General features: G+C 51.8%; 8 protein-coding genes and 1 non-coding gene across 9 annotated transcripts; 5 read left to right on the plus strand and 4 right to left on the minus strand.

Moving 5' to 3' along the window:
• The first annotated feature begins 368 nt into the window (after nucleotides 1-368).
• BDP55DRAFT_272781 (ferric reductase like transmembrane component) lies at nucleotides 369-2,506 on the plus strand. The gene is made up of 3 exons (XM_060566428.1): nucleotides 369-666; nucleotides 723-2,240; nucleotides 2,294-2,506. Exons 1-3 carry the CDS (start codon nucleotides 503-505, stop codon nucleotides 2,325-2,327), a joined length of 1,716 nt encoding a protein of 571 aa, XP_060426165.1. The 5' UTR covers nucleotides 369-502; the 3' UTR covers nucleotides 2,328-2,506.
• Nucleotides 2,507-4,433: 1,927 nt separating this feature from the next.
• BDP55DRAFT_751614 (uncharacterized protein) lies at nucleotides 4,434-5,740 on the plus strand (the record flags this gene model as incomplete). The annotated part of the gene is made up of 3 exons (XM_060580646.1): nucleotides 4,434-5,278; nucleotides 5,340-5,446; nucleotides 5,473-5,740. Exons 1-3 carry the CDS (start codon nucleotides 4,796-4,798, stop codon nucleotides 5,738-5,740), a joined length of 858 nt encoding a protein of 285 aa, XP_060426166.1. The 5' UTR covers nucleotides 4,434-4,795.
• Nucleotides 5,741-6,832: 1,092 nt separating this feature from the next.
• BDP55DRAFT_272886 (uncharacterized protein) lies at nucleotides 6,833-8,339 on the minus strand. Its single transcript, XM_060566429.1, has 2 exons — nucleotides 7,700-8,339; nucleotides 6,833-7,147 (listed from the first exon to the last, which is right to left on the minus strand). The coding sequence occupies exons 1-2, from the start codon at nucleotides 8,221-8,223 to the stop codon at nucleotides 7,048-7,050; spliced, it is 624 nt and encodes a 207-aa protein (XP_060426167.1). The 5' UTR covers nucleotides 8,224-8,339; the 3' UTR covers nucleotides 6,833-7,047.
• Nucleotides 8,340-10,793: 2,454 nt separating this feature from the next.
• On the plus strand, nucleotides 10,794-12,173 carry BDP55DRAFT_731622 (uncharacterized protein; the record flags this gene model as incomplete). The annotated part of the gene is made up of 1 exon (XM_060579833.1): nucleotides 10,794-12,173. The coding sequence occupies one exon, from the start codon at nucleotides 10,794-10,796 to the stop codon at nucleotides 12,171-12,173; it is 1,380 nt and encodes a 459-aa protein (XP_060426168.1).
• A 2,495-nt stretch (nucleotides 12,174-14,668) lies between these two features.
• BDP55DRAFT_558991 (major facilitator superfamily transporter) lies at nucleotides 14,669-16,411 on the plus strand (the record flags this gene model as incomplete). The annotated part of the gene is made up of 5 exons (XM_060569858.1): nucleotides 14,669-14,856; nucleotides 14,912-15,603; nucleotides 15,665-15,957; nucleotides 16,022-16,119; nucleotides 16,195-16,411. 5 exons carry the CDS (start codon nucleotides 14,669-14,671, stop codon nucleotides 16,409-16,411), a joined length of 1,488 nt encoding a protein of 495 aa, XP_060426169.1.
• A 310-nt stretch (nucleotides 16,412-16,721) lies between these two features.
• BDP55DRAFT_t259 lies at nucleotides 16,722-16,820 on the minus strand. The gene has a single exon. It is a non-coding gene; the product is annotated as a tRNA-Leu (tRNA).
• A 1,253-nt stretch (nucleotides 16,821-18,073) lies between these two features.
• BDP55DRAFT_558846 (uncharacterized protein) lies at nucleotides 18,074-20,803 on the plus strand (the record flags this gene model as incomplete). Its single annotated transcript, XM_060569844.1, has 3 exons — nucleotides 18,074-18,415; nucleotides 18,487-18,933; nucleotides 18,995-20,803. 3 exons carry the CDS (start codon nucleotides 18,074-18,076, stop codon nucleotides 20,801-20,803), a joined length of 2,598 nt encoding a protein of 865 aa, XP_060426170.1.
• Nucleotides 20,804-21,207: 404 nt separating this feature from the next.
• On the minus strand, nucleotides 21,208-21,900 carry BDP55DRAFT_696288 (fatty acid hydroxylase superfamily protein; the record flags this gene model as incomplete). The annotated part of the gene is made up of 1 exon (XM_060577565.1): nucleotides 21,208-21,900. The coding sequence occupies one exon, from the start codon at nucleotides 21,898-21,900 to the stop codon at nucleotides 21,208-21,210; it is 693 nt and encodes a 230-aa protein (XP_060426171.1).
• Nucleotides 21,901-22,900: 1,000 nt separating this feature from the next.
• Nucleotides 22,901-23,803, minus strand: BDP55DRAFT_635135 (coagulation factor 5/8 type domain-containing protein; the record flags this gene model as incomplete). The annotated part of the gene is made up of 1 exon (XM_060572744.1): nucleotides 22,901-23,803. One exon carries the CDS (start codon nucleotides 23,801-23,803, stop codon nucleotides 22,901-22,903), a length of 903 nt encoding a protein of 300 aa, XP_060426172.1.
• Between the last annotated feature and the right edge of the window lie 1,813 nt (nucleotides 23,804-25,616).

Consider the following 25,616-nt stretch of genomic DNA (forward strand, 5'->3'; position numbering starts at 1 on the left):
CGCCTCTTCCTTCTTTTCTGCTTCCTCCCGCCACCTTCTGTCATTTACATTCCACCTCCGTGCCCTCTCCCACCACCTTCCATCGTTCTACCGCCTCGCGCGTGAAGCCGTCAATTTCGCTGACCCAGTGACCAACGAATCGCAGGCTCGAATTTCCGCTCTTTTTTCTGGGTTCGCGCGTGCTTCTTGGATCGACTCTTCTCTTCTTTTCGCCTACTTTCATTTAGATGCATTATCTTCTGCGCCCATTCAGCAGGCTCTGAACCAATCCCCAACGTTCGATTATACCCGCGACCATTCGCACACCGCCACCACCACGACGTTAGAAATTACCACGATTAAGGAAGGAAAAGAATCGACGGGGACGTTTAATTGAAATCCGAGAAAGAGTCGAGAAGAAGACCAACCCGCTACTGGGATATTTCGGATCGGAAGGAACTCAGCAAGAGAACGACCGTCGAAAGAATCCCTGGCTAGCGACAGCCAGACCGAATCGCCTGTCATGGATTACTACTACGCAGGCTCCGAGAAGCCCTCGGAACGATCAAGATGGACACCTCTTACTCGCATGCTTCTCTCTGGAGAGATGACGCAGGAGAAGCAGAAGGATTTGACGATGCGGGAGCGCTTCGATCGTTGGATGATTAACGAGGGATACCGAAGAGTGCACGTCTACCCACGCCCATTTCTCTTCACAGTCAACAGGTTCTAACTGCAAACAGATTCGTATTTGTGTTCCTCGTTCTTCACGGTCTCGTCTTCGCATTTGCCTCGGTCAACTTTGCCCTCAAGGACAACTTGCAAATAGCAAGAGACACATTTGGCCCGACATTTATCATTGCACGTTCGGCTGCGCTGGTGCTTCACGTCGACGTTGCTTTGGTCCTCTTCCCCGTCTGTCGCACGCTCATCTCTCTGGCCCGCCAGACTCCGCTCAACGGAATCATTCAGTTCGACAAGAACATCACCTTCCACATTACCACCGCCTGGTCCATTGTCTTCTTCTCGTGGGTCCATACCATTGCCCACTGGAACAACTTCGCCCAGATCGCCGCCAAGAACAACCTCGGAATCTACGGCTGGCTGCTGGCCAACTTTGTCTCCGGACCCGGCTGGACTGGCTATGTCATGCTGATCGCGCTCATGGGTATGGTCTTCACCTCCGTCGAGAAGCCCCGCCGTGCCAACTACGAGCGTTTCTGGTACACCCACCACATGTTCATCGTATTCTTCTTTTTCTGGTCCATCCACGGTGCTTTCTGCATGATTCAGCCCGATTTTGCTCCTTTCTGCACCAGTATTGGCACTTCTGCCATTGGTGTATTTTGGCAGTACTGGATGTACGGCGGTTTTGTTTACCTGGCTGAGCGTGTCGCTCGTGAGGTTCGTGGACGCCATAAGACGTATGTCTCCAAGGTCATTCAGCACCCCAGCAATGTTTGCGAGATCCAGATCAAGAAGGAGCACACCAAGACCAGAGCTGGACAGTACATTTTCTTCTGCTGCCCTGCTGTTTCTCTGTGGCAGTACCACCCTTTCACCTTGACCAGCGCCCCCGAGGAGGACTACATCTCCATCCACATGCGTGTTGTCGGTGACTTCACCCGCGCCGTATCGATGGCTCTCGGCTGCGAGTGGGACAAGAAGAAGGACGATGCCAGCAAGGTTGTCGGTGTCAACAGCGACTCCAGCGAAGTTGACCCCGCCCTCCGCCGTGTCTTGCCCCGTGTCTACATCGATGGACCCTTTGGTTCGGCCTCTGAGGACGTTTTTAAGTATGAAATCTCGGTTCTCTGCGGTGCCGGTATCGGTGTTACGCCCTTCGCTTCCATCCTCAAGTCCATTTGGTACCGCATGAACTATCCTCAACAGAAGACTCGCCTGAGCAAGGTCTACTTCTTCTGGATTTGCAGAGACTTTGGCTCTTTCGAGTGGTTCCGCTCCCTTCTTCTCGCCATTGAAGCCCAGGATGTCGATAACCGCATCGAGATTCACACTTACCTGACGGCCAAGATCAAGGCGGACGACGCGACGAACATTATGATTAACGACGCCAACGCCGACAAGGATACCATTACCGGTCTACGCTCGCCGACCAACTTCGGTAGACCCAACTGGGACATGATTTTCAGAGGTATCCGCAAGTTGCACTCGCCCGCCGAGGCCGGTGTATTCTTCTGTGGTCCCAAGGGTTTGGGTAGCACACTGCACATTTTCTGCAACAAGTACAGTGAACCTGGGTAAGTCGACATTCTAAGCCTAACGACATAGGACAACGCTAACCTCACTGAAGCTTTTCATTCGTGTGGGGCAAGGAGAACTTCTAAGCCAAGTTCGAAGAATAAAAGGCAACAATTTCGTTTCGTTTCCCTCTTCCACCATATTATTTGTCAACAATATCAGCGTCGTTACTTGCCTGTACCACTCTATCTCTGTCAACATTTATCAGATGTAGTAGCCATGGAGTCTGATCTACGGGGTTGCATGTTGTAGTTGCGCCGGACGCCACAGGACTGGGAAGATGCCAGGTATTGGTGACACGGTTGACGGCATCACAGGCATGCCGTCGGAGAGGAGGAGAAGAATTTGGAGGGCGACAGTGGGGAAGTGCATCGGCGGATGACGATAATCTTGGGCGTCATCCCCGCAACCCTTGTGGATATACTATTTACTACTACCGACATTTACATTGTACCTAGCGATGCCATCATCAGTATACTTAGACAGTTCTTGATGCAGCAGGGCACAAGGCTCTTGCAAAAGTCAACTTGGTTTCCTTCAGCTATATCTTCTTGTTGTTCACTGGTGTGTGTGTTTATGTGCATATGTAAAGGAAGAACTCCGAGATGAGGTGAGACGTGCCAAGCTCGAGCCTTTGCGGGATGGGATCCCCTTCCTCGAGTTCCTTCGCCACCGTTTGGACTGAGCCCTAGGGGTGGAAGCGCTCGGACGCACCGAGGCGGGTGTAAAGATGACGACGCTTGGGGAGGGCGTGCCTTGTTGGGTTTCGAGACGCCTATTGTAAAACGCTCCGACTGGGATGATGTCGGACGAACAAGGCGTGTTACATGCCGCGCGTGGTTACTGGTTGGGATTCCTTTCCGTAGGGTCGTAAGCCGTTTTTCTTGCATTGCTTGGCTGCCTGTTTGCTTTCAGGGTATCCGTAGGTAGGGGGTAGAATATGGTAGAGTGACTAGGGGAGAAAGAGAGGTACGGGGACTTTTGGACCGCGGGCGTGGTGTGGTTGATTGGTCCTCCTGATGTGAGTGAGAGATGATGGGCGAGGAACGGCTTGGCTTGGCTTGGCGATTTCGGGTATCTCGTTCTTGCGTCGGGGCAGCAAGGGGACTTTCTTGGTGACTAGGTGACTAGGTGACTGATTTTCACGTGATGCTATCTTGTCAATGAGAAGGGTGTGAAGGGTTGGTGTCTCCCTGCTTCGCCTGTCGCCGGAGGGTAGAGTGCATGTGCTTCCGTACCTGCCTGGCTGAGAATGTCCGGCTGGTTCTCCACCAATGACCCCCCCACTCCGGAGCCGGGTTTCGCTGCCGGATGGGTTGGTCCGGAGCGGCCAGACTGAATTCCTTGCGGACTTTCGAACCCGCCTTCACCTTGAACACCTTAGCCGGTGCTGTATCGAACGCGATATTCACAAACGATTGTTTCATGGGTTCAGGAGCGAGAAAGATTACTGATCTCAAAAGATAGTGGAGGCGTCGAAGACTGGATTGACTGACCAGCATGCTGCTCATTAAATGAACTTGGCAGTGGCATTCAGTGGAGGGTATATTCCTGGTCCCTCGGTGGCTCCCCGTGCCATAGGAAATGTTTCGAAGTCACCGGCATAAAAGCCATCTGCAGGACCACTTCAATTTCGAACTCTTCGCTGCGAACTTCACACGGACGGACCGGTTCAGTTGCAGACCTCGCCAGGGAGACGTACAGCATTCAAGCGAGTTATCTTGTCCCAGCTATCATATTCATCGATGCAACAAGGAAGTTCGGACTGGGTCTCGAAAAGTTCCATTCACTAACTCGGCTAGATACCGCATAGGTGTTGAAGGAGTCTTCCGAGCCTTTGGTGTCGGCGCTGGCATCGACGTTTGCTCTCACTTTTGACGCCCACAAGACGGGTGTATCGAATATCAAGAGAGTGCCGGCGCTAAATGACGAGGGCAAAGACGGGCAGAGCTGCGACGACGGCGACTGCGCCTACGATACAAGCACCCCAGACAACCCAAAGCCTCAATCTATTATTTGATGAACAAAAGTCTCTCACGCATTCCGGTACCTCGATGTCCTTGAATTCCTTTCGCCTCCTACGAATTGGCCTTACGATGCCTGCCAACATGAACCCTGGCAACTGCTATGTCCACACTCCTCGAGCCTCGATAAGTCTAGTCTACCATGCCATTAGGAGGTACTCTATCGTAGCCGCCGAGTCCCTTGATGAACACCAAGGGACCTCTTTATGTGGGGGGACCGAAGGAATCTGAAATGCTATCGTAGAGGTTCTTTTTACTTACATGTAAATAAGCACCAGGTCTCCCAGATGGTATAGAATGTACTACAGGAAGTACACACCCAACTCATCACATGTCTGACGCCTCCAACAGTCAACAGTCCATCCACTTCCTACACCCCACGTTCAAATCCACAGAACCTTCAACATGTCGTCTACGACCCAAACCAGATTCCTCATTATCTCAGACACTCACGACCGCACTTTTACGCCTGAAAGGATGCCACTCATACCATTCGACGTCCTAATCCACTGCGGCGACCTCCTCAAAAAATGGACGAATACCGCCAAACCCTCGCCATGCTCAAAACCTTCAAAGCACCACTCACACTCGTCATTGCAGGAAACCACGACTTCTCCCTCGACCACACAGCGTTCAAGGCCAAAATCGAAGAAGCCAACCGCATAAACGGCTTCCCGATCGAGGCAGATCTAGTTGAGCGGGAATTCGGCGGGTACGGACTGGCCAGGAAACTCTTCGCCGACGCCAAGAAAGACGGCATCATTCTCCTGGATGAGGGTACGCATGACTTCGCTCTAGCGAACGGTGGCAAGCTCAGGGTCTACTCTAGCCCGTACACGCCATCGTCATCGTCATCAGAAGGCTGGGGTTTCCCATACAATGAAAGCGAGGGACACAAATTCGAATTTCAGATGGATACAGATATCGTCATGACGCATGGCCCACCTCGTGGGGTAATGGACATGTCAGCGGATAAGAAGCGCATCGGCTGTCCAGATCTCTTTGCCGCTGTTGTCAAAATCTCGACCTCGTTCCCATTGTTTCGGACATGTGCACGGCGGCTGGGGAGCAAAGAATGTAACTTGGCGCCCCGAGATCTCTGACAAACCCTCACATTTTAGTGATGTTGATCATGAAAAGTCTCAGCTGGTTGGTAATCTCACAAGTCTCGGGGGCACCCGGTTCGAATCTGAGACAAGAAGATAAGGGAACAGAGACTGGAGCTCTACAAGGAGCACCGATACTGTAGCGCAGGATCTCTGCGCAACAACATGAGCTCATCAGAGCTCAAGAGCACTATGTTCGTCAACGCCGCGCTCAAGGAAGGCGGTGAATTGCAACACTATCCCTGGATCATCGACATTGATATACCGAGAAGCGAAAGCGGCGTAGCACCTAAGACTGAGCGGAAAAGGAGGAGAGAGGAATCGCCTCAAGAGCTCAAAGAAGCAAGGAAACTCTCGAATAGATCGTAGTCATTGACTTGTTTCAGGGCATAGCACGGCGTTGTGGCAGCTTTCGCGTTAGATACATTCTGTTTACAGACTTGCTCGCCCCGAGGTGAAGCTTCTATCATTCCATACAAGAATTCGATTCGAGACTTTTGAGTTCTTTCTCATTCCTTCGCTAAAGATATCCTCTACTTCCGCAACAGAATATATGTGTCATGAACCCTTCGAGTACTCGACATCACTTGGTGAAGTTTTGATTTCTTCGTATTGTCGGTCACAGACGTGGTTCAAAGTACCAAATGTTTGAAGAAGAACATGTTCAACTCGTACAAAGATAACAAATAAGCGTTGAAAAATTCAGTGGGAGGAGAAATGCTCCGAATAGTAGACTATCTGTTCCAAAGGAAAAATTAAGCAAATCTGATATCATGTCGACTCTTCCACCCTGCGACTGACGTCTCGGGGATGTGGCTTACCGGATCTGTAGGGTAAAGGATTTGGCAAAGCCTCTGGCAGAAACAAAGTGAGGCGAGCCAGCAGCATCTCGTAGGTCAGGCATACTGTAATGCGGGCTGATAACACCTCATAAGCCAGAGTTTCAGGCAGGCAGGCTGGCGTTTATGAGACAGAACCCAGGAGTGATTCGCGAAGAGAAAACACTAAATACCCAACCTCTGAGTTGCCTTGACTATCGGAGAAGTGGGAACTATTCTCCTGCCTCACTATAGAACCTCAGAGTACGATATCGCAGCCAATAGTAGAAAGTAGACATCTCAAAGTTCACCGCTGCGGTGCTGTCGCAGACCAATGAGTTCCAGCTAGCACTGGCAAGTCTGAACCTTGACTTTTCTCTTGTCAAGATCGAGCCACCCATAGAGTATAAAGCCTTTGGGGACACCATTTCCTCGATGAGAAAGCAAAATGCCGAAGAAGGGCCGGCATATCGCACCGCTAGGAAGCTCGACGCTCTCCTTGGTTCATTGATTGTGTCGCCAGATGCCTTGGTGATGGTGAAGGCCTACGGCGAACGGGTGTCTGAAACATCTTTTTCCTCTCCCCAAGGCCCTTGAATGGATAGCGTTTTCAGAGACCACGTCGGAGCCGACTCTACAATGATTTGGGCAGCTGCAACGTGCGGCAAAGGCACACTCGCTATGCACATTCTTGCGTGCATGTTGGCCCGCGTGTGGACTCCAGCTCAAGCTGCCTCGATATGGGTAGAAACTGTCGAGGATCGAAAGGCTCAGATTAATGCCGAGTGCGATCCTAAGGAGCCCTCGCATCTGCAACTAATAAGAGATTGCAACTCGGAAATCACACTGCCGAACTCGCTAACTGGAATATCGGTGCTCGTGCATGGCTAGCTGTTGTCGATAATGCCAAGCAGCGTCAACACACACACACACACAGCTTCGTCTAATCTCCGAGAACCTGTCTGTACCGGTCAACAACAGCTCGTCGGTGTTTTCCAGTGTCGTAAAGGCCTGAGAAACGGCAATGCATCCTGTCCAGGATCTTCTCAGCGGCACCTCCCCGACGGTGACCAATGGAGCAGTCTTGCTCACCTTGTCCTGTGAGGATACTGAGAGGGGCGAGGATCATGTGAGGTCGTTGAGGTAGTCAATCTGAATGAGACCCTCAGCTCGTCCGGCGACTGCCCATGGGGAAGACGAACCCTTTCAAGCAGAGGCCTTGGCAGGGAGCGGGCAAGAATGGAGGCGACTTCATGTCAAATTGTGCAAAAGTGAAATGTCTCGCACTTGTGAGTACAGAACGGGGAAAATGACGAGGAAATTCTGGAGAAATAAAGCTTGAATTGAAAGATGCATTCCTCAGGAATAACATGCGAGCCACACTCACTTGAGGTGAGGCACAGACTTTGTAGGAGAATCCGTCAAGCCCCAAAATGAGAAGCTGAGTGAGCGCGGCGTGTGCCTGGACTTCAGAGTGAGGTGTGGCTCAACTGGCGACTGGATTACTCACCGGCCGGTGGACGCTGTGTCTCTGGGCAATTTCCGGGAATTACAACCACTGGGTCCTTGGAGTCTTCGACGCCCGAGTGTCCCGGGCGATCCCCTCTTTCTTCTTTTTGGGGCAAGCACTTTCGAAGCTTGATGGTAAGAGATTGAGTAGCGGACTTTTCTGAGAGTTGATAGACTCCGAGCATGAGACTGCTCACTGCGGTAAGCTGAACTCCAGGAGAGATTGGGTCGTCTCGGGCTTTTCTCCCATCTTGAGCATCGTTGAGACCCGAGAATCCTTACAATCTGCTCTCGTGTCGCAGACGGATGTCGATCTACAGAGGATGACGCTGTTGACGAGCCCACCTCCCTAAACCGACCGTTTTGTAGACCTAGGTACTGGGGGCGCTGGCAGCTGCACCTCGATCTCGTATTCCGTTTCGGCTCCTTTCCTAATGTGTGTGCGCGCGTGTGTGTGTTGTTATGCGTTGTCTGCTGCAAGCGTCTGCCCAGGCTGATATCCTTCTGCCCACGCGCCGATCGCATGACGGGACGTTAACATCAGTACCCTACCCGTATGGAGCTGCAAGTTTTTGAAGATACGGATTGTTTACGAAGCATTGCTGAGGGCGAGACACGAGCACGGTCGTCCGCTACCACAGTACACCAGCGATTTTGATTCTTTTCTCGACACGGTGTGAACAGTTTTGGCGCGTGTCAATGTCGCGATACGGCCCACTAAGCGCCAAAAAGATCGATTGCAGCAGGAATTGCGCGAATGCGAGCACATGTGGCGCTAGCTGACGATATCAGGAATCCAGGGTCGTTTGACGCCCGAATGACCAGCGCCACGCCGGCGTTGACACGGAAGTGGTTTTATCGGCCGGGGGAGGGATTCAAAGTAATCAATCCTGGCAGAAGAAGCGCAACATGCATCATGATCAAGGGTCCTGGTGTACCCGAACTCTTGAATGTTTGCAACATCTTGAATCTTTGGATCACCGCGCAATGCATATGCAGGTACGGGTGGAAGAAACCTCGTTATCATGGCGGTTTCAACATGTTTTCTTCTTTTACGCTCGCTGTCGTAGTCGTCGTCGTGGCCGTTGTCGAGGCCTTTGGTTACTCAGCCATCGTATGTTGCCCACTTGGGTTCATCCCGCGGTCCGCATGATGGAGCAGGCCGCACGGGGGTTTAGCTGGAGACTGGAGTTGACGGGGAGATTTCGTTGACCGTCGCGGGACCAAGGCGGTTTTCGACAATCTCGTATTGCTGCTGATTGCCCAATGGAAGTCCGCCGTGTATCGCCTGGCCACCCATTCGTCCTCCCGAGTCCTGCTGCTCTTGCTGATAGCCATCGACTGGCTGTCGGTACTCTGCGTATGCCGTCTTTCAACCCAAACGGTATCAAGGTCGGACAGAGCGAGATAGAGACACGTTTGGGGGCGCACCGCGCCTCGGTTCTCATGGCAGGGTCCACTGCCCCAGGGGTTCAGGGACACCCCATGATGGCATGCGTGTGTGCGTGCGAAGAGCCCGGCCACCGCGGGCTGTCAATGATGGTTCTTGTCGAGCACTGCCATTGTAGCAATCAACGGGTATCCAAGCAGCGGCGCGCATCACCATCATAAACACTCTCGGATGGCGGGGAGAGACCTTGTCGGGGGACTTTGAGTCTCGAGTCCTCGACGGGCTTTTGTGGATTTTTGAGCCCTCGGTGTCGGAATTGTCGTCCCTTTTTGTGCCCCCCCTTGTGTGGTTGTGTCATTGTGTTTCCTACTTGGGCCTGTCCAAATTAAACATTGGTTAGCAATTTTTTTTTTTTTTCGCTCCGTCGCTCTTTGGTCTTATTTCCTTTGGGTTTGGGCTGCCCTCGAGCCAGCAGCAATTGACGACCTGCCGTTTGGGAGAGCAGCAGATGGAGTGGTTTAATTCCTCGACGCCCCTCCCGCCCACTCTTTTGTCTAATTTTTTCCTGTCACTTGTTCATTCGAAGTTCTTGAAGAGGGCCCCTCTTTCCAACCGTCGGCTCGGGTTCCTTCCCAGTATCCGACGGTGGAGAGAGCACGAAATAGAGACTCGATGGATCATTGTCAGGAGAAGCGCTGCTCAGTGCCAGAGTCAGACTAACGGAGAAGACGGAGTTCAGTAAGGAGTTCATCAGAGAGTCCTAGGAGAAGGGGGGGAAATGCCATGCACAAACCATCCATACCATTTCATGAGCCATGACAGATCAGGCAAAAAACCAGTAAACCGCGCCACCTTGGACGGGGGGCGCTATTACGAGTGGCTTTTCCATTAGCACCCGTCGGTCGGGACGCTAAGCTCGACGGAATCTGCACTGCTGCGGAGAGACAGGCACCTGGCTGGGACTTGTGCAGATTTGGCTGCATTGTGTGTGTGCATTTTGCATGGTCTAGGACTCAAGAAGGATGTTCGTGTCAAGAGTCAAGGGAGGGAGAAGTTGTGAAGTTGTGAAGACTACTCCATAGGTTGTACCCGAGGTGGGAGGCCTAAGAAGATACCGTAGGACTCGAACAGCGGAGGGAAGTCGCCAATCGATGCTAAAAATCAAATCGCTCTTTCCCGCACTTTGGCGTCTCCATTCCTTCCGCTAAAAGCCTTCTCTCGTAATCAACCGAACCTGACCCGGCGTGACCTAACCGACCTGATCCTCCTCTACGTCGTAAGGTACTCCGTACGGCAGCTCCCATTCCCATCTTCTCCCACCCCCGTCGATTGTGTTCATCCGTCTACTCGCACCGTTTCGTTTCTTCTTCCTACGACCGAATTGTACGACGCCATCCCCATTCCACCGTGTTTCGCCGCGGTGGCACAACACACACACACACACACTCACACTCACAACTCGTACTTACACCACACACACCTACCTACCTGCCTACCTCACTCACTCACACTCGTTTTCGACCCGCCTTACCTTACCCTAGGTCACCGCCGCATCCTCCTCCAACATCAATCCGCCTTCGACTCTTCGGCCCCCCTCCCCCGTTTAAACCTCCCGCTTCCCAACAAACGTCAACTTCAATCTTCACCACTGCCATTGCGCCCATTCTCGGTCCTCTACTCGTCGTAGAGTGACCGCATCGCTGCCATGCGTCTCGGATCAGCCGGCCTCGCGGCCCTACTCTGGTCCTCCTTGACCACCGCCTTTCCCTTCGTTGATAATGGCAGCAAACCCTTGCCTGTCCTCCGACCTCGACAAACCGGCACCGGCTCGACGCCAACCTCCACGACACCCGTAGCCACGACCTCGGCAGCCACGACAGCAGAGACCTCAGCCGCGGCAGAGGCCACCACCACCGTTACCATCACGACTACCGTGGGCGGCGGCGGCGGAGGAACAGTCACGTCGACCACAGTTTTCTTGCGTACAGTTACCACTACTGTGGTCGTCACGTCCACGACCTTCCAGACCACCACCATTACCAGCAACGATGTCGCGACCGCTACCGTTACTAACTATGTCACCTCTACTGTCCTTGCCAAGCGCAGTCTCAACTTCCTTCCCGCCCTCGACGCTCCGTTCGACGCCCCTGCTGCGCAAATCACACCCGCCGCCGAAGGCAACGATCTTCGAAGACACGGCGTCATCGAGAAGCGCGCTCTCGTCACCGTGACCGTCACCATTTCCGGCTCGGCAGGCGCTGATTCGACTGTTCTTGCCACTCGAACTAGCACCGTTCTCCTTACCACGACCTCGAACACAATTCTCACCTCCATGGTCACCAGCACTCTTTTCAACAACGCCCAGACCACAATCACTGTTGAGTCTACCTTGACCGTCACTTCCACGTCCATCGACACCGCCGCGCCCACCACCGTCGACAGCGGCCCGACGACCGGCAGCCTCGGCACTGCCACCGCGACCGGCGGCGCGCAGAGCACAGGCGGCTCGAGCAGCGGCGGCCTCTCCACCGGCGCACAGGCCGGAATCGGTGTTGGTGTCGGTATCGTCGGACTCGCTGCCCTTATTGGAATCGGATACTGGCTCTACAAGCGCCGCAAGGCCAACCGCCCCTCCCGCGCCGACCTCGACGACATGCGCGCCTACGACCCCAACGGCCCCGGCCTCAGCGGACCTAGCGGAGGAATGTCCGAGACGGGAGCTGGATATGGTGGTGCTGCAGGCGCCGCTGCGCTCGGAGCGGGAGCGGGAACGCAGAGACGGCAGCCCGTGCCCAAGCACCAGCTCTCGCCGCCCTCGCAGAGCGTGAGCCCCATGACGAACAGCACTGTCTCGCCCGCGGGTGCCGGATATGGATCCCGTCCGCCAACGGGTGGCGCGCAGGAGTTGGGCGGAACGAGGATTCTACCCGCAGAGATGGGAGGAGATGAGGTCGTTGAGATGGGTGAATCGCAGCCCAGGCCGCAGCAGCCGCCGCAACAACAGTCGAGACCTGCACCGGGGATGGCGTATAATTCGGGTCCCGTACCGGATGTCTACGAGATGCCTACCGAGAGGTATCGGTAATGCTATAATTTCTTTTGTTACGTGTGTGTAAGCTTTTTTTTTTTTTTTTTTTGTGGAAAGATTGGAGGATTTCAAAGATGGAAGAAGATCTAGGGGGGAATGCATATAAGGATCAAACAGAGGAGGGATTGTCATTTACCTGGACATTTTTGAGAAAGCGTTGCATCGAGTCCCAGGCGGGGCAGATTGGTATCAGAAACAGTCAAGGAAAGCAGGTTTCTAAAAAGAAATAAGACTGCCTTGGGGGATGGGTGTATTTCCACGTAGAGGATATTCGATAGATAATCTTCGTAATGTGTACGACATGGAAAAATTTGCATCGTAAGCCATCGCTGTGAGCTTTTGTGACTTCCTACTTGAGGTGTTGAAAGAGGCTAAAAATGGAAGATGGCATCCGATGCCTTTTTGAGAAAGATGGAGTAGTATTATAAGCCCGTTGGATCGGTCATACTCCAGCCTTTTTCGTCACGTCAAACGGCGTCCCGGCGGATGCGGCCTGCGTGTTGCGAGGCTTGCCGGTGGGAGCGTGGCGTGCAGGTTGGCATGCGACGGTTGCTGACTGCGTCTGGAGATGGGACGTGGAGTGGGTAGCATCCGCTTTGCTGGGTCTCACTCACGCAATGTATCATCGCCGCGATGAGACGGAGTTGGATGGTGTTTGCTTGTAAGGGCCGTGATTGCCGTAGGCTGCACGGGAGAGAGAGAGAGCGGGAGAGGCGAAGGGTTTTGAAGAGTTGAAGAATACTCTGGCTGGCTGAGCACGGTTTGTTTCTTGATAGGTGAGGCATGCACGAAAGAGAGCACGGTGATGTTTTCATGGCAGGGGCCAGTTGTTCATCCCAAGTTTTTGATGTTTCGTTTGGGAAGTGGTAGATGGGATGGATATATGTGTGTACGAGTGTACGAATAATTGCGTCCCTGGTTGTAACCTTTTGGTAAGTTGTTTTTGGGCCTTGGAGTCGCGGTTTGTCGATCTAGTAATGAGTAAGATCTGCGTCGTGATGTGACTTTGTTTTATCTAGGGGCACCGCTCCATTGCTTTTTTTATAATGTCGCTGCAGTTGGTCCCAATCAAGGGTTGCATTGAGTCACCAAAGTTGAGAATCTCGAGGACATCGTTGGCAATGTTGCGGAGTTGCACGAGACTCTCACAGGTAATTCTATGAATATCACTGTCGATCGCTTGCAGAAGCGGTTGGAAATCCCGCTTTGCTACCTCTCCTCCCGAACAACACACTACATACTCGGGAGTACGTACACTGGGCGAATCTGTTAGTCCCAGAGATTATCGGCGGCAAACTTACCGATGCTATTTGAGTGGCAGCTATCTCTACATGCAAGCCAAGACTCCAGACGCAACATCGCGATAACAAGTCTTGGAACTTGGAAGCAATACCGAGGACGGATAGGCTGCATGTCTTTTAAGGGTATCTGAGAACATAGTAAGAGTGCAGTGCGTCGCAGCAGATGCGCTGCACTTCTGCTTACGCGCACCAAAACACATAGCGCAAGGCGGTGCCACCACGTCGGGTATCTCCTACATTGACGGGCAGAACATAACACCGTGAGCGGGTCTCTGACAAATGAAACAAGCAAGAAAATCAACCAGACCAGCCTCCCGATGCGTTTACAGAGTGCTCGCAGCTCCGAGCTAGGCTCCGTGCCATAGTTACGTTCCAGGCCCCGGGAGGTTTGTCTTGGCTTTTTGCGGTCTTATCTGCACATGCAAAGATAATCCCGCCGCCGTGGGGGAAGTTAAGATGGGCGGGACGATGGAGGGGGAGGGGCTGGTTTGTGTTTCTCTCGATTATCTATGGTCCTCTTCAAGTTTTCTCACGCGCCAGAGTGTCTCTTCTGATGACCTACAACTTACTGTTACTTTGCATCATCGTCAATTGAGCCTCTTGTCCTACCAGTCGACAGCCCTTCGATTGATTCCAAACTCGGCTGACTCGCACAAGCGGCCTCGGAAAGTTGATAGCTATCCCAATCCCTCTAGCCCGTCAAGCTTTTTAGGCGGAGTTTTCGGTGACTAGTCAACATCGTGCCATTGTCTCTCCAGGCCCCGCCGACATAGGAACCGGAGTGGTAGGTTACAAAGAAGGAAAAACCTCATTGTTGCGCAGTCTGCGCAACACACACATACCCATCATACACATACTCACCCCGCCATTGAAGAAGCTCCAAAAACCCGCGGCCTGGTCCCTTTGGTGGCCCATTGACGACAACGACGTGGAATCTAGGGAGCCTTTGACTCCCTCCAACTCTTGGTTTATGAGAGTTAACTCGGGGCAACTCTAAATCTGCACCTTGTCAGAATTCATCAGCCCTCAGAGTATCAAGGCCCGCTCATACTCAACCTCGTCGCCGGCGCAAAACTCTCTCTCACTGAGCCACTCCTCGCCTCCGGACCACCCCGCACATCCGGGACATCGTAGAGTTTTTTCCCCTTCCGCTCGACCCATCGCCGTCACACCGGCATGACCACGACGATCATGGACGCCTCCGGCAAGGATCGCGTCGACGAAGACGCCGGCCTCGGCCCCGGTACCAGCTCCCCCGACACCGACGCCCGGGACTTGGAGCTCGCAGACAGCATCGCGGAACAAAAAGTCGTCCGCAAACTAGACATGCACATCGTCCCCCTCGTGATGCTCCTCTACCTCTTCAGCTTCCTCGACCGGTGAGTCTAAGAGTTCATCCTTATAACTTCACACTCGCACTCACACCACCCACAGCGTCAACATCGGCAACGCCCGCCTCTACAACCTCGAACGCGACCTCAACCTCCAAGGCAACCAATTCCAAGTCGCCGTCTCCATCCTCTTCGTAACCTATATCATCTTCGAGGTCCCCTCCAACCTCGTCCTCAAACTCCTCACCCCGCGCCGCTGGATCGCCTTCATCACAGTCTCATGGGGCATCATCGCCACCCTCACGGGGCTGGTAAACTCCTACGGCGCCCTCATCGCCTGCCGTCTCCTCCTGGGCGTCGTCGAAGCAGGGCTCTTCCCGGGGTTAAATGTCTACCTCACCTTCTTCTACAGCAAGCACGAGCTCGCGCTGCGCGTGGGGTACCTTTTCGTCAGCGCTGCCATCGCCGGTGGGCTAGGTGGCTTGTTGGCGTACGGGATCGGGCACATGGAGGGTGTTGCTGGGCTGAGCGGGTGGCGGTGGATCATGATCATCGAGGGTCTGCCGACGGTCGTGCTTGGTGTGGTGACGTATTTCGCGCTGCCCAACGACGCGGGGAGCGCGTACTTTCTGAGCGAGGAGGAGAAGGCGGTGTTGGTGAGGCGGAGGGGCAGGGAGTACGGCAACACGAGCAGCGCGCAGGAGTTTAGTCGGGGAGATATGGTCAAGGCGTTTATGGATTGGAAGGTGTGGGTGTTTTGCGTTGCGCAGTTTGGGGCTGACACGATGCTCTACGGTGAGACCTTTTTTCTCTCACTTCGTTCTTGATGTTTGTGAAGTTTGTCACTGACGCACAGCAGGTTTCTCGACTTTCCTCCCGACCATCATCAACGGTCTCGGGACGTGGACGGCGGCGCAGGTGCAGCTGCTGACTGTGCCGTGCTACTTCCTCGGCGCCGTGGTGTACATGACCATGGCTTTCCTCTCGGACCGCACGCAGAAGCGCGGGCTGTTCTGTGTTGTGTTTGGGAGCATCAGCGTCATTGGCTACGGTGTGCTCATATCACCGACGTCGAATGGGGTTCACTACTTCGGGTGCTTCCTTGTCGCGGCCGGGCTGTACGTTGTAGTCGGGTTACCACTTGCTTGGGTGAGTTTCCTCAGCTTTGATGTATCCGTCTTGTTGAAACTGACGATGAGGGTGTTTTTCGTAGCTTCCGAATAACTCGCCGAGATACGGCAAGCGGACGACGGCGAGTGGTATGCAGCTTACCATAGGCAACTGCTCTGGCGTCATGTCGTCTTTTATTTAGTAAGTTCTCCTTCCCTCCCTTCAAGGCTACCACACACGATGACCTTCTTTTGTCAACCAAGCTGACCTCCGCAGCCAAGCAATCGACAGGCCACGATACATACGCGGCCACGCCGTGACACTGAGCATGGTAGGTATGGCGACGTGTATGTACGGCTTCATGTGGTACTGGTATTGGCGGGAGAACAAGCAGCGAGAGGGCGGTCGCGTGGAGAGTAAGTATGCCGATCTCTCTGATGACGAGCTGGCGGAGTTGGGCGATGAGAGTCCGCGGTTCCGGTACACTATTTGAGGCAATGCTTGAAGACGTCAGTGGAATGACGGTTAGAAAGAGATGATGAGAGAATATGTCGGACGTTTGACAAGCGGTGAAGAGATAAATGCCTGGTCAGAATTAGTGGAGGATGACATAAAAGATACCCCCGTTGAAGAGAAGAGAGTACTCACTCAGGTGTCGAGGATCACTTGGTAACTGCCGCAACGTTTTGTGCCCTTATATCCACCTCTGTTTGGCCAAATTCTGGCTGCAGAAGTAGACCTAATTCGAGATCATCGACCAAATGCCGTTATGGAGCTGTTCTACAGTCCAAAAAACGACAAAATGAAAGGGACGAGACTCGAACTCGCGCGGGTTGCCCCACCAGGAAACAGATGTTAAGCTGACCTTAACCTGGCGCCATAACCAACTCGGCCACCCTTCCTATTGGTTGAGGTGATTGGAGGGCATTCTTTAATATATAGGTACCACAGAGAGGTTAACGATCTGTGAGCGCGATAACAGATCCTTCTCTAAATATTTCCCTGGACGCGCAAAAATCGGAGATCATCAATCGCTCAGGCCCTTGTTCCGAGTATTCTTTACTAAACAAAACACCTCAACTTATCCCTTCTACATCAAAGACATCAGCAAAGAAGGGCACAGCAAAGTATTGAGCTTGATTGACAAGCATCTCTGAGGTACTCCGCACCATGGGTAGTCTGAAGGATCGGATCTACATTGGCTAAGTCAGTCTCAGATACCCGATAGCGGCTCGCGTGCGGAACTCCAACAGTCAAGTACTCGTCGCCTCGCTCTTTCGCCAGCATCATCTATTTGAAGTAGGTGCAAGGATAACACAATGCAAATGCGCCGACTCAATACAGTTCGTTTAAACCATTTCTCCCAGTCCGAGTAGCTCGGCTCCGTTCCGAATCGCGGGGCCGCAGTGCCACAGAACGTCCTCGACTCGTTTTCTTCACTGCTGCCTAGAAATTGAGTAATTACCAAACACGTCATGCCAACGCTACTCCGCCTCGCGGCCCATATCCGTACCAAGAGCTGTCTTTCTCTCAGAATGTGTTAGCAGTGACAACGTCACAAGGGCGCATTGTATGATTGGACGAGTTGGGAGGGGGGTTTGGTTGAGCCGCCCGGTCGCGACGGGCTTGTCGCCCGGTTTCTGTTGGTGTCTTGGCTCTGATCTCATTCTCGACGACGGATGGGACGAGCCTCGTATAATCCGAAGCATCCTAGCTTCTCTGCAAACTGATGTGTGTTTGAGCTGCCGTTGATCTCCATTATCAACGAATTGCTGTACAAAAGTTACTAGCGGTTCGGATATGTCGTTATGGATCCTGCCGTGCTCCCCATCGTGTTTCTGCACCAAACAGCGGCATCTAGCATAAGTCATACATCAAATCCCTTTGATCAATACCCCTGCTGCTTACCAGGGTCATATGCCTGTTTCCTCATCGTGTATGCTGTTTGTTACCTCCTGAACCATGGTTGTAAAACCCTGCTGGGCTGCCGAGTACCCTGCCTCATCTGCACCTCTTTCTCTACGTCTACGTTCATCATCGGACTCGGTATTGATTCTACAAAGATGATTGTTGCTGCTTTATTCACTGCAATTGTTCTCCTTTCGCAATAGATCTCTCTCACAGTCTGTTAAGAATAACAGACAAGTTTGTCACAATGTTCCAATGGCAGCCTATCGAGGAGTTCGGCTCCATCACGAGGCCGGCAGGAGCCGCCGTAATCTATACCATTGTCACGCAGTATCTCTCCTCCAACGCCGCGGAACTATGGTCTGAGCTGCTTTGCTGGCTGCTACTGCCATTCCTCTACCGAAGTGCTCGACAAAACCCATACAGTCTTGGAGACAGAAAGACCTCGAAGAACAGCCTCCCGTCTCCTGTTCTTCGGCGTCCCAGTTTCGTGGTTGCCGCAGGCTCCGTATCCCTCTGGGTAGTTGCTTTTGCTATAGTTGTGGCCTCGGTGTACAGAGCAGAGTACAAGACTACCATAGTCTTCCTGGTCAGTATCATCCGTCTCTCCAATTACCCCTTGCTGTGCCTATCCCTCTTTCTAACTGTTGGAACTTCTAGCCAATTCTATCCCCGCTCCTTTTTCTCGCTCGCAAAGGCTTTTCCGGATCCGATTCCACGATATCCGATACTACGCCGTCAATCCGTCCGAAAATGCCATACTCGCTTTATGCAACGATACCTGGAACGCTTTTGATTGGAACTTTTGCGGCTTGCACACTATGTAGCTGGGATCTCAGGGCGTCTGCCTTCGCTGCTATTCCAGCTATTGCGATGCTTACCGTCTATGCGTCCTTTGAGCATGCTAGCGCAGCATGCCATGTACAATTTTTGCCGAGAGTATCCTTTCAGGAATCGGTCACTGCATTGGCTCCTCGGGTCGTGATCTTGGTCATTGCGTGCGTGACACTTGACGCCAGTGTTTTCGATTTCACGACGATCCATGTTTCGGCCACAGTATTCTTGGGCATTTCTAAGGCGTTGGCATGGTATTATACGGCAAGAACTGTACTTAGCTTCTTGTGATCTACTTCCTCTGCAAGTCTCGAGACTGACATTATCCGATCAGGCCGAACGCGCTTCTTGGCGCATTGCACCAGCGATAGAGGTATTCGGAATCGCGGCAACTCTTGACCCCTTTGCGCAAGCCTCAGAGTTCCAAGCAATCTCACATGTAGTGGTGTCGATACTGGCACTAGGTAACATGATACACCTGATACCCAAGCCGGCGAAGAGAGTTCCAACACTATGGGCGTTGGTTTTCGCTTCTCTCGGCCCCTACATCATCAATCTCTATGTCGCCAGCAACGCACTTTCTACAGCTCACACATTTGATGGCCACTCTGAGAAACATCCTGTGGAGATTCTCAGCCAAGAAGGAGACATTAAATTCCAACACTTGCTGAGAACGCAATCGACAAACTACACGGCAGCCCATGCCGATTACGTTCGTCGATATAAGGCGGAACCACCCCCGGGCTTTGAAACGTGGTTTGACTTTGCAATAGCGAATCAGTCTCCCATTATCGACAATTTTGATTTGATATTTGACGCTGTATCACCTTTCCTGAAAATGAGCGGCAAAGAAGTCAGCCAAGTAATGCGCTCGGCTTATGAAACCACGGAAAGTGATCTTTGGTTTTGCTCCTATTCGTCAGCACGAGCTACAACCCATTGCAAGCACGCATATCGTACTTTCGACAGAAATATTGCAGCTTCATTCAATAAGTTGTTGAAGGGAATAGATCTCAGCAAGGTCCCAGATTTGAATTTTCTTGTAAATCACCTTGACGAGCCGCGAATTCTCCTCCCCTCCCAGGCGGCAAGAAATGTGGGTGGCCGGTCTTCGTTCGTCAATGGACGCTTTAACTTAAAGAACATGTCGGGACGACCGGTCGGCAAAGAAATCACAAAATACTGCTCAGATCATGGTAGTCTTGCACTAAAACACACCAGGAACACACACGAGACGAACAACTCGACCGTCGAAACCATTGGTTTCGTGTCAGACCCGTCCATGGCTGCTGATCTGTGCCAGAATCCCCAACACGTCTCCTTACACGGTCTCATTGCAAGACAAAAGTCGTTCCGTTTGATTGAAGGACTGGTGCCTGTCCTATCAACTGGGGCTCTCTCCTCGATGGGAGATATTGTGTACCCGAGCCCGGCATATTTGGAGGACGAATTCCAGTATGCCGAAGATCAAGATATCGAGTGGGACAAGAAACGAAATAACGTCTTTTGGGCTGGGTCTAACACGGGTGGTTTTGCTGCAGATGGCCGTTGGAAGGATTACCACCGCCAAAGATTCGTGGCCTTGGCACAGAACCTGCAACAGCCCGAGAAACAGCACCACTCCTACCTGAAACTGGTCAACGGCGTGGTTGAGTGTGTGACCTCAAAATTTTTGAACAGTAGACTGTACGACGTCAAGTTCACGAGGTTGTTCCAGTGCCGGAGGACACAATGCAGAGACCAACACTCGTACTTCAATGTGAGGTCTTGGGTCGACAAGAACGAAGCGCTCCGCTCACGGCTCGTCTTCGATCTTGACGGGAACGGTATCAGCGGGCGCTATCAAAAGCTCTTAGCATCAAACTCCATGCCACTGAAGCAGACTCTTCTCCGGGAGTGGCATGACGAACGTCTCGTGCCTTGGACACACTATGTGCCGGTTAGTCTGGGCATGGAAGAGTTACCTGAGCTTATTGCATACTTCACCACGACGGATAGCGGCCAGGAACGAGCCAGGACCATTGCAATGCAGGGGAGAGAATGGCATTCCAGATCCTTGCGTGAGGTGGACTTTGCGATTTACAATTACAGGCTTTTATTAGAATTAGCGCGGCTACAAGATCCTAAGCGAAAGGAACATTGAAATCATTATCCATAGGGATTATTACATGAAATAGATGATAGACACGAGCTCTTTTCTAGTCAAGATACAATCAGAAAATAACAGAGCGTAGTTTGATCGAAGGTCCAAAACATGATTGACTATCGAATGAGCGACAACTATCCATGACTGAGTAAAGTCCAACACTACTATCCTCCCCCGAAGATGCAAAAGTACTTGATCAAAAACTCGCTGGCATACACGAATCAAACTACCAAGTAATTACTCAATAAACAACATGACAACCATCGTCTTCTGAAAGCGTCCATGGTCTAGATTCTCAAAAGCACGGTAAAACGAATCGGCATTGCACACCCCACAGCGGGCCGCTATGCGTTCATTCGTCCACGTGTCACGGCTTTCTTCAAGCTGTATGTAAGATAAGGTCAGATAAGTAACCATGCATCGGGAATCTTGACAAGAAATAACTGACCGCTAGTTCCACAAACCCAGTCCATGAGTCCGTATGCTCCGAAATTGACCGCCCCATTCACATGATGCTCGTCATGGGCTTCGTCTCCCCAAACAAGCTTAAGTTGCTCCCCCGTTGCAGAAATAAAAGAGAAGACCAAAGCTGTGACGAGCTTCATATCCAAGAATCTTGAGACGGATGCTATCGGAACTGCGTACAAAAAGAAGAAATCCGCAACGGACATGTAGCTGATGGTGAAGATGTGATGGTCGCCTGGGTTCTTGATCTCATGGTGCTTCGCGTGCACTCTATACAGGCCAGGAATGTGTAAGAGTCGGTGGAGGATCCAAAATACAGCATCCCGCAACACTAGACCGATCGCCAGCTGAGATATGAGTTCGGTCCACGACGGCAACTTGTATCCTTCGGGATATCCTTCCGACAACACCGAGTTGCTTCCCATGCAAGTTGCTATAGCGAGGTGGAGGGAATTCAATATGACGTGGTTCATTACGCTCTTGTTCAGAACTTCACGAGATGTTGCGGTGACGTAAGCAGGTCGCATCTTCTCCATGATCATCCCACAAGCGAAATATCCCACTTGAACGCCGAAGCTGCCGAGAACCTCAACGTAAGCAGGTGGACATCGTTCTAGAAAGGCGGTCATTGTCGCGGTAGGTGAAGGTAAATGCGCGATAGTCGAGTAGTGCCGAGTGTTTAGGGGCAAAGAGATTCCACTACCTAGCAGGATTAATCAAAAAGCCTAAGAGGCAGGGCGAGTTGAGCTTAAATATTTCTGGCTGGGCAGGGTTTGATAGTCGATCTCGACGAAGAACTTCGCTCCGCTTTTACCCCTCCAAACTAGCCCTATCATCCCCTGAAGCTAGAATTGGTGTCCAGCTCGTGACGTTGACGTTTACAACGTCTCCTTTTTGCACTAGTCCGATATGAGTGACAAGTCCGGGTCACCAATCATGAGCAACTTCATGCGTCAATTTGTCGACGATGGTGTTTGCGGGAACAATGTAATCCATCTCATAGAGTAAAATTGTGGTGGTTGCCATACTTCACATTCTTACCAACACCACTAATTCGAAATGACCGGCTGGCCCTGTGTGTCTTTCATCGGAAAGCTGGTGCGTGAATCTGCCCCCGTCATGTTTGTGGGTGTGGCGTCGATGTTTGCTTGGTTGCTGGAATCCAACGAATAAAACACGTCTGTGGCGCACTGGAACATTTATCAATCAGTCGGACAATAGATCATGGAGAAAAGTCTTTTCTCCTTTTGAAGACTGGTTTCAGGGTTGTTCAATGATTTTTATACATCGAAACTGGGAGGTGGCGGGAAAAGAGCCGGGGACTCGGGGTAGGCAGACCGACTTCCACTTCAGAAGTAACAGTGCTCTCATGAATGGTTAATCAAATAATAGATCTACATATCGGGTAGTTAGCAACATGAACAATGTTTGCTTCCACCGTTCTTCAACTGTAAGTCGCTTAAATGCAACAAGAATCTTGGGGCAAACCTCTCAAGATGACAAATGCTCAGATCAGAGCAACAACTATGTTTCTTTTTCTTAGCAACGTGAGGGATTTGAAAAAATTCTGCTAAGGGTAAATGACATGAATACGATGCCTCAAGACAGATAATTACTGCGTACTTTGCATCAGAAAATACTAGTAAGTGCTGCTCCATAATCCGTGTAAGATGAGTCCATCTTCTCAATGTCATAATCATTCCAGTAACCCCCGCCTGCCACGGCGTATTGCGAGAACCAGGTTTCGAATCGCTGCTGAGCCTGTGCCGCGGTCGTTCCTTGAGACGGCTTTGCATCATTGACAACCCATACAAGAGGGATCACCTTCATGCCGAGGGTAGTCTGCCATGTTCCAGGGTTGTTGCCAGACCCACCATCGTAGACTTGGAGATACACCCTATCGAATAAGCCTGGGTTTGCGGATTCAACTTGCGTCCTGACGTTCGCCCAGAAGCCGCTGTTGGTGTAAGGCGCAATGGAATACTGATACCCCATCTCCCCTAGCATCTGGGCAAAACTGACTGTGCTCGCCACGTCATAGACACCCTCATCGTCGTTGTTGAATGCGTCGAGGCCCCACTCTGCCTTCAAGACCTCAAAGTTCTTGTACAACACAGTATCAGAGCCTGTCCCATCTGCGTTGATCAAGTCGCGGATAATTTGGAATGTCGTGTCATGGGACACCAGCGAGATCTCCACTCTGTTGATGTTGGTTGTGCCGGTTTTGAAGGATTTAACCTTTTCCGCCAACGTGGTTCCGCCAACATACGAACCATTCGTCACCACGGGAGCATCGACTGCCTCGCCCGCGTCTCCGGTTGAGTAGTACACAAGATCGCCATTATCGAGGAGACCGATCCGAAAAATGAGGAGGGTGTCAAAGCCCGAGGTCTTGAGTGCTGTGGTGTTCGACTGTAGAACGTCCTTGAATAGGAAAATGCTCTTCACGCCGGCGGCGGCTGCGGCATCAGCAAAGAGTGACAGTAGCACCCAGGTCAGGGCACAAAGACCGATTCCCTTGAAAACGCTCATCGTCGCGCACAGGATAACCTGTTCTTCCCGAAAGGGTTATGCGAATACTGAGTTGCTTCAAACGAGCTGGCCAACTTTGACACGACGGACCGCGGGCTTTATGGACAATGCCAGTCCATCGCAATAACGAAAGCAATAGCTTCTTGAACTGCAGACGTAACGTAACAGATGCAATGACACGGCGGACCAGGACGAAAAGAGACTGTTGCGACTCTGTGGTTCGTCTTGATTGGCCCAATGCCCCGCTGCCAATGCACATCGGTATGCTCGGACTTGCTGAGGTTATCGCGCCGAGGGGTTGCGATCCGGCTGAGATAACCTGATCTTTAACTCCCATTAGGCTTTCTGCAACCCCTAATGTGACCCGATCACTTGGAATGCTACGATCAATAAGCGCTGGTTGTGTGACTTTAGGAAATCGCTCTGACGATGAGGAGGATTGGCTTGGCTTCCCCACTTGCTATCTGACACCTGCCTAGAACAGTTCTCAGTGCCGAAAATCGGAATAGTTACCCCTCTCTAGTGCGTAGTCATACTACAATTGGATCGAGTTTATTATTTGGATCATCCGGAACGTCGTACACATACCTAGAATGACGCTTATGATGATGTTCAGCTTAACAATAGCGTCATCGTCACCACGAAATATACCACCCAGTCTGATCACTAAGTTGCTTGATCACTAGAATGTCTCTTTCTTGAATATGCTAACTCAACTACATCTCTCTTTGTACAACTCTAAGCACCGCTGGCAAGTAGCATAAAACACCATGCTTAGTGGAGGCTAGGTACTTGAAGGGACATACGACAGGCCAGTATCTCTATGCCGAAATGAGGACCCATAACAGATAGCAAAGCTACGAATAGTACTCCACGTTCACTGTTCCAGCCGGTCTCTCGAAATGCCGAGTTCATCTAGTTGCGTTCAAGACAGCTTCGTATGATTAATGACTAGGTGTCTGGCAGTGAAACATGCCGCTGCCAGTCTACCGCTTTATTCCAGGTTAAACACTGAGCAATCCATCATCTCATTATACTATTACTCGATGTATCTCTGTATCAAAATCAGTCACAACGCATTTCACAGGACATAGAGAGTACTTACGCTCATCTCAATCTCTCCCTGAGTCCCGAACCCGAGTCTGAATTATCGACCTCAATTCCTCTCTCGACAGTGGAGCACAGTCATATCGGCTCTTGAAAACAAGTAACTAACCAACGGCGGAGGTGCAACACCAGGCGTCCACATCGGTCGGATGAAGGTCCATTGCTCCGCACCTTGCCAGATGAGTTCGACAACGAAAACTTCTACGGCACATGTAGGAACCACCACAGTCCGTGGGGCCCACCAGCGGACCTCATTGAGATCATAACCTCCAGCAGAGAACAGTACTGGTGACTCGACGGGAGCACGCTCAGAGTCATAGTTTATGAGGTATAACTTAGCCGAAAGAAGCCCGCACAAAGTTCGTTCCAGGAGGCGGATAAAGCAAGACCGTGGACCCGGTTGACTCTTCATAGACTCGATGTCTTCGGAAAGCCGGATTCCCCAGTCCTCGGTAAATTCGAAAGCGATGTGCAATGGCCGGGTGGCGTTGTTTCGAAAGAAGGGTCGGAGGGCAGAGAGAGCTTCTCCGACGGAGACATGTACGTCAGGTGCAACTTGAAAGATGATCAAATCTTTTTCAGGAAGGATGCTTGAACCGGAAGCGCTTGCTGTAAATGTGCTGTGTTGTGCAGGTAAGGCGTGGCCGCTGGAAGGGCTCACCAGCGTCGTGTAGTGCTTTTGAACAATGTCTCTGGACTCTTAACA

The sequence above is a fragment of the Colletotrichum godetiae genome, assembly GCF_030913485.1.
Source record: "Colletotrichum godetiae strain CBS 193.32 chromosome Unknown BDP55scaffold_40, whole genome shotgun sequence".
NCBI lineage: Eukaryota > Fungi > Ascomycota > Sordariomycetes > Glomerellales > Glomerellaceae > Colletotrichum > Colletotrichum godetiae.

Bases quoted from the DNA above. Each gene is read 5' to 3' on its own strand.
- BDP55DRAFT_272781 (XM_060566428.1), top strand. From the start codon at position 503: ATGGATTACTACTACGCAGGCTCCGAGAAGCCCTCGGAACGATCAAGA. The intron at 667-722 runs GCACGTCTACCC...AACTGCAAACAG, and splicing joins AACGAGGGATACCGAAGAGT to ATTCGTATTTGTGTTCCTCG. The intron at 2,241-2,293 runs GTAAGTCGACAT...ACCTCACTGAAG, and splicing joins AACAAGTACAGTGAACCTGG to CTTTTCATTCGTGTGGGGCA.
- BDP55DRAFT_272886 (XM_060566429.1), bottom strand. From the start codon at position 8,223: ATGCGATCGGCGCGTGGGCAGAAGGATATCAGCCTGGGCAGACGCTTG. The intron at 7,148-7,699 runs GTGAGTAATCCA...CGGTACAGACAG, and splicing joins GACACAGCGTCCACCGGCCG to GTTCTCGGAGATTAGACGAA.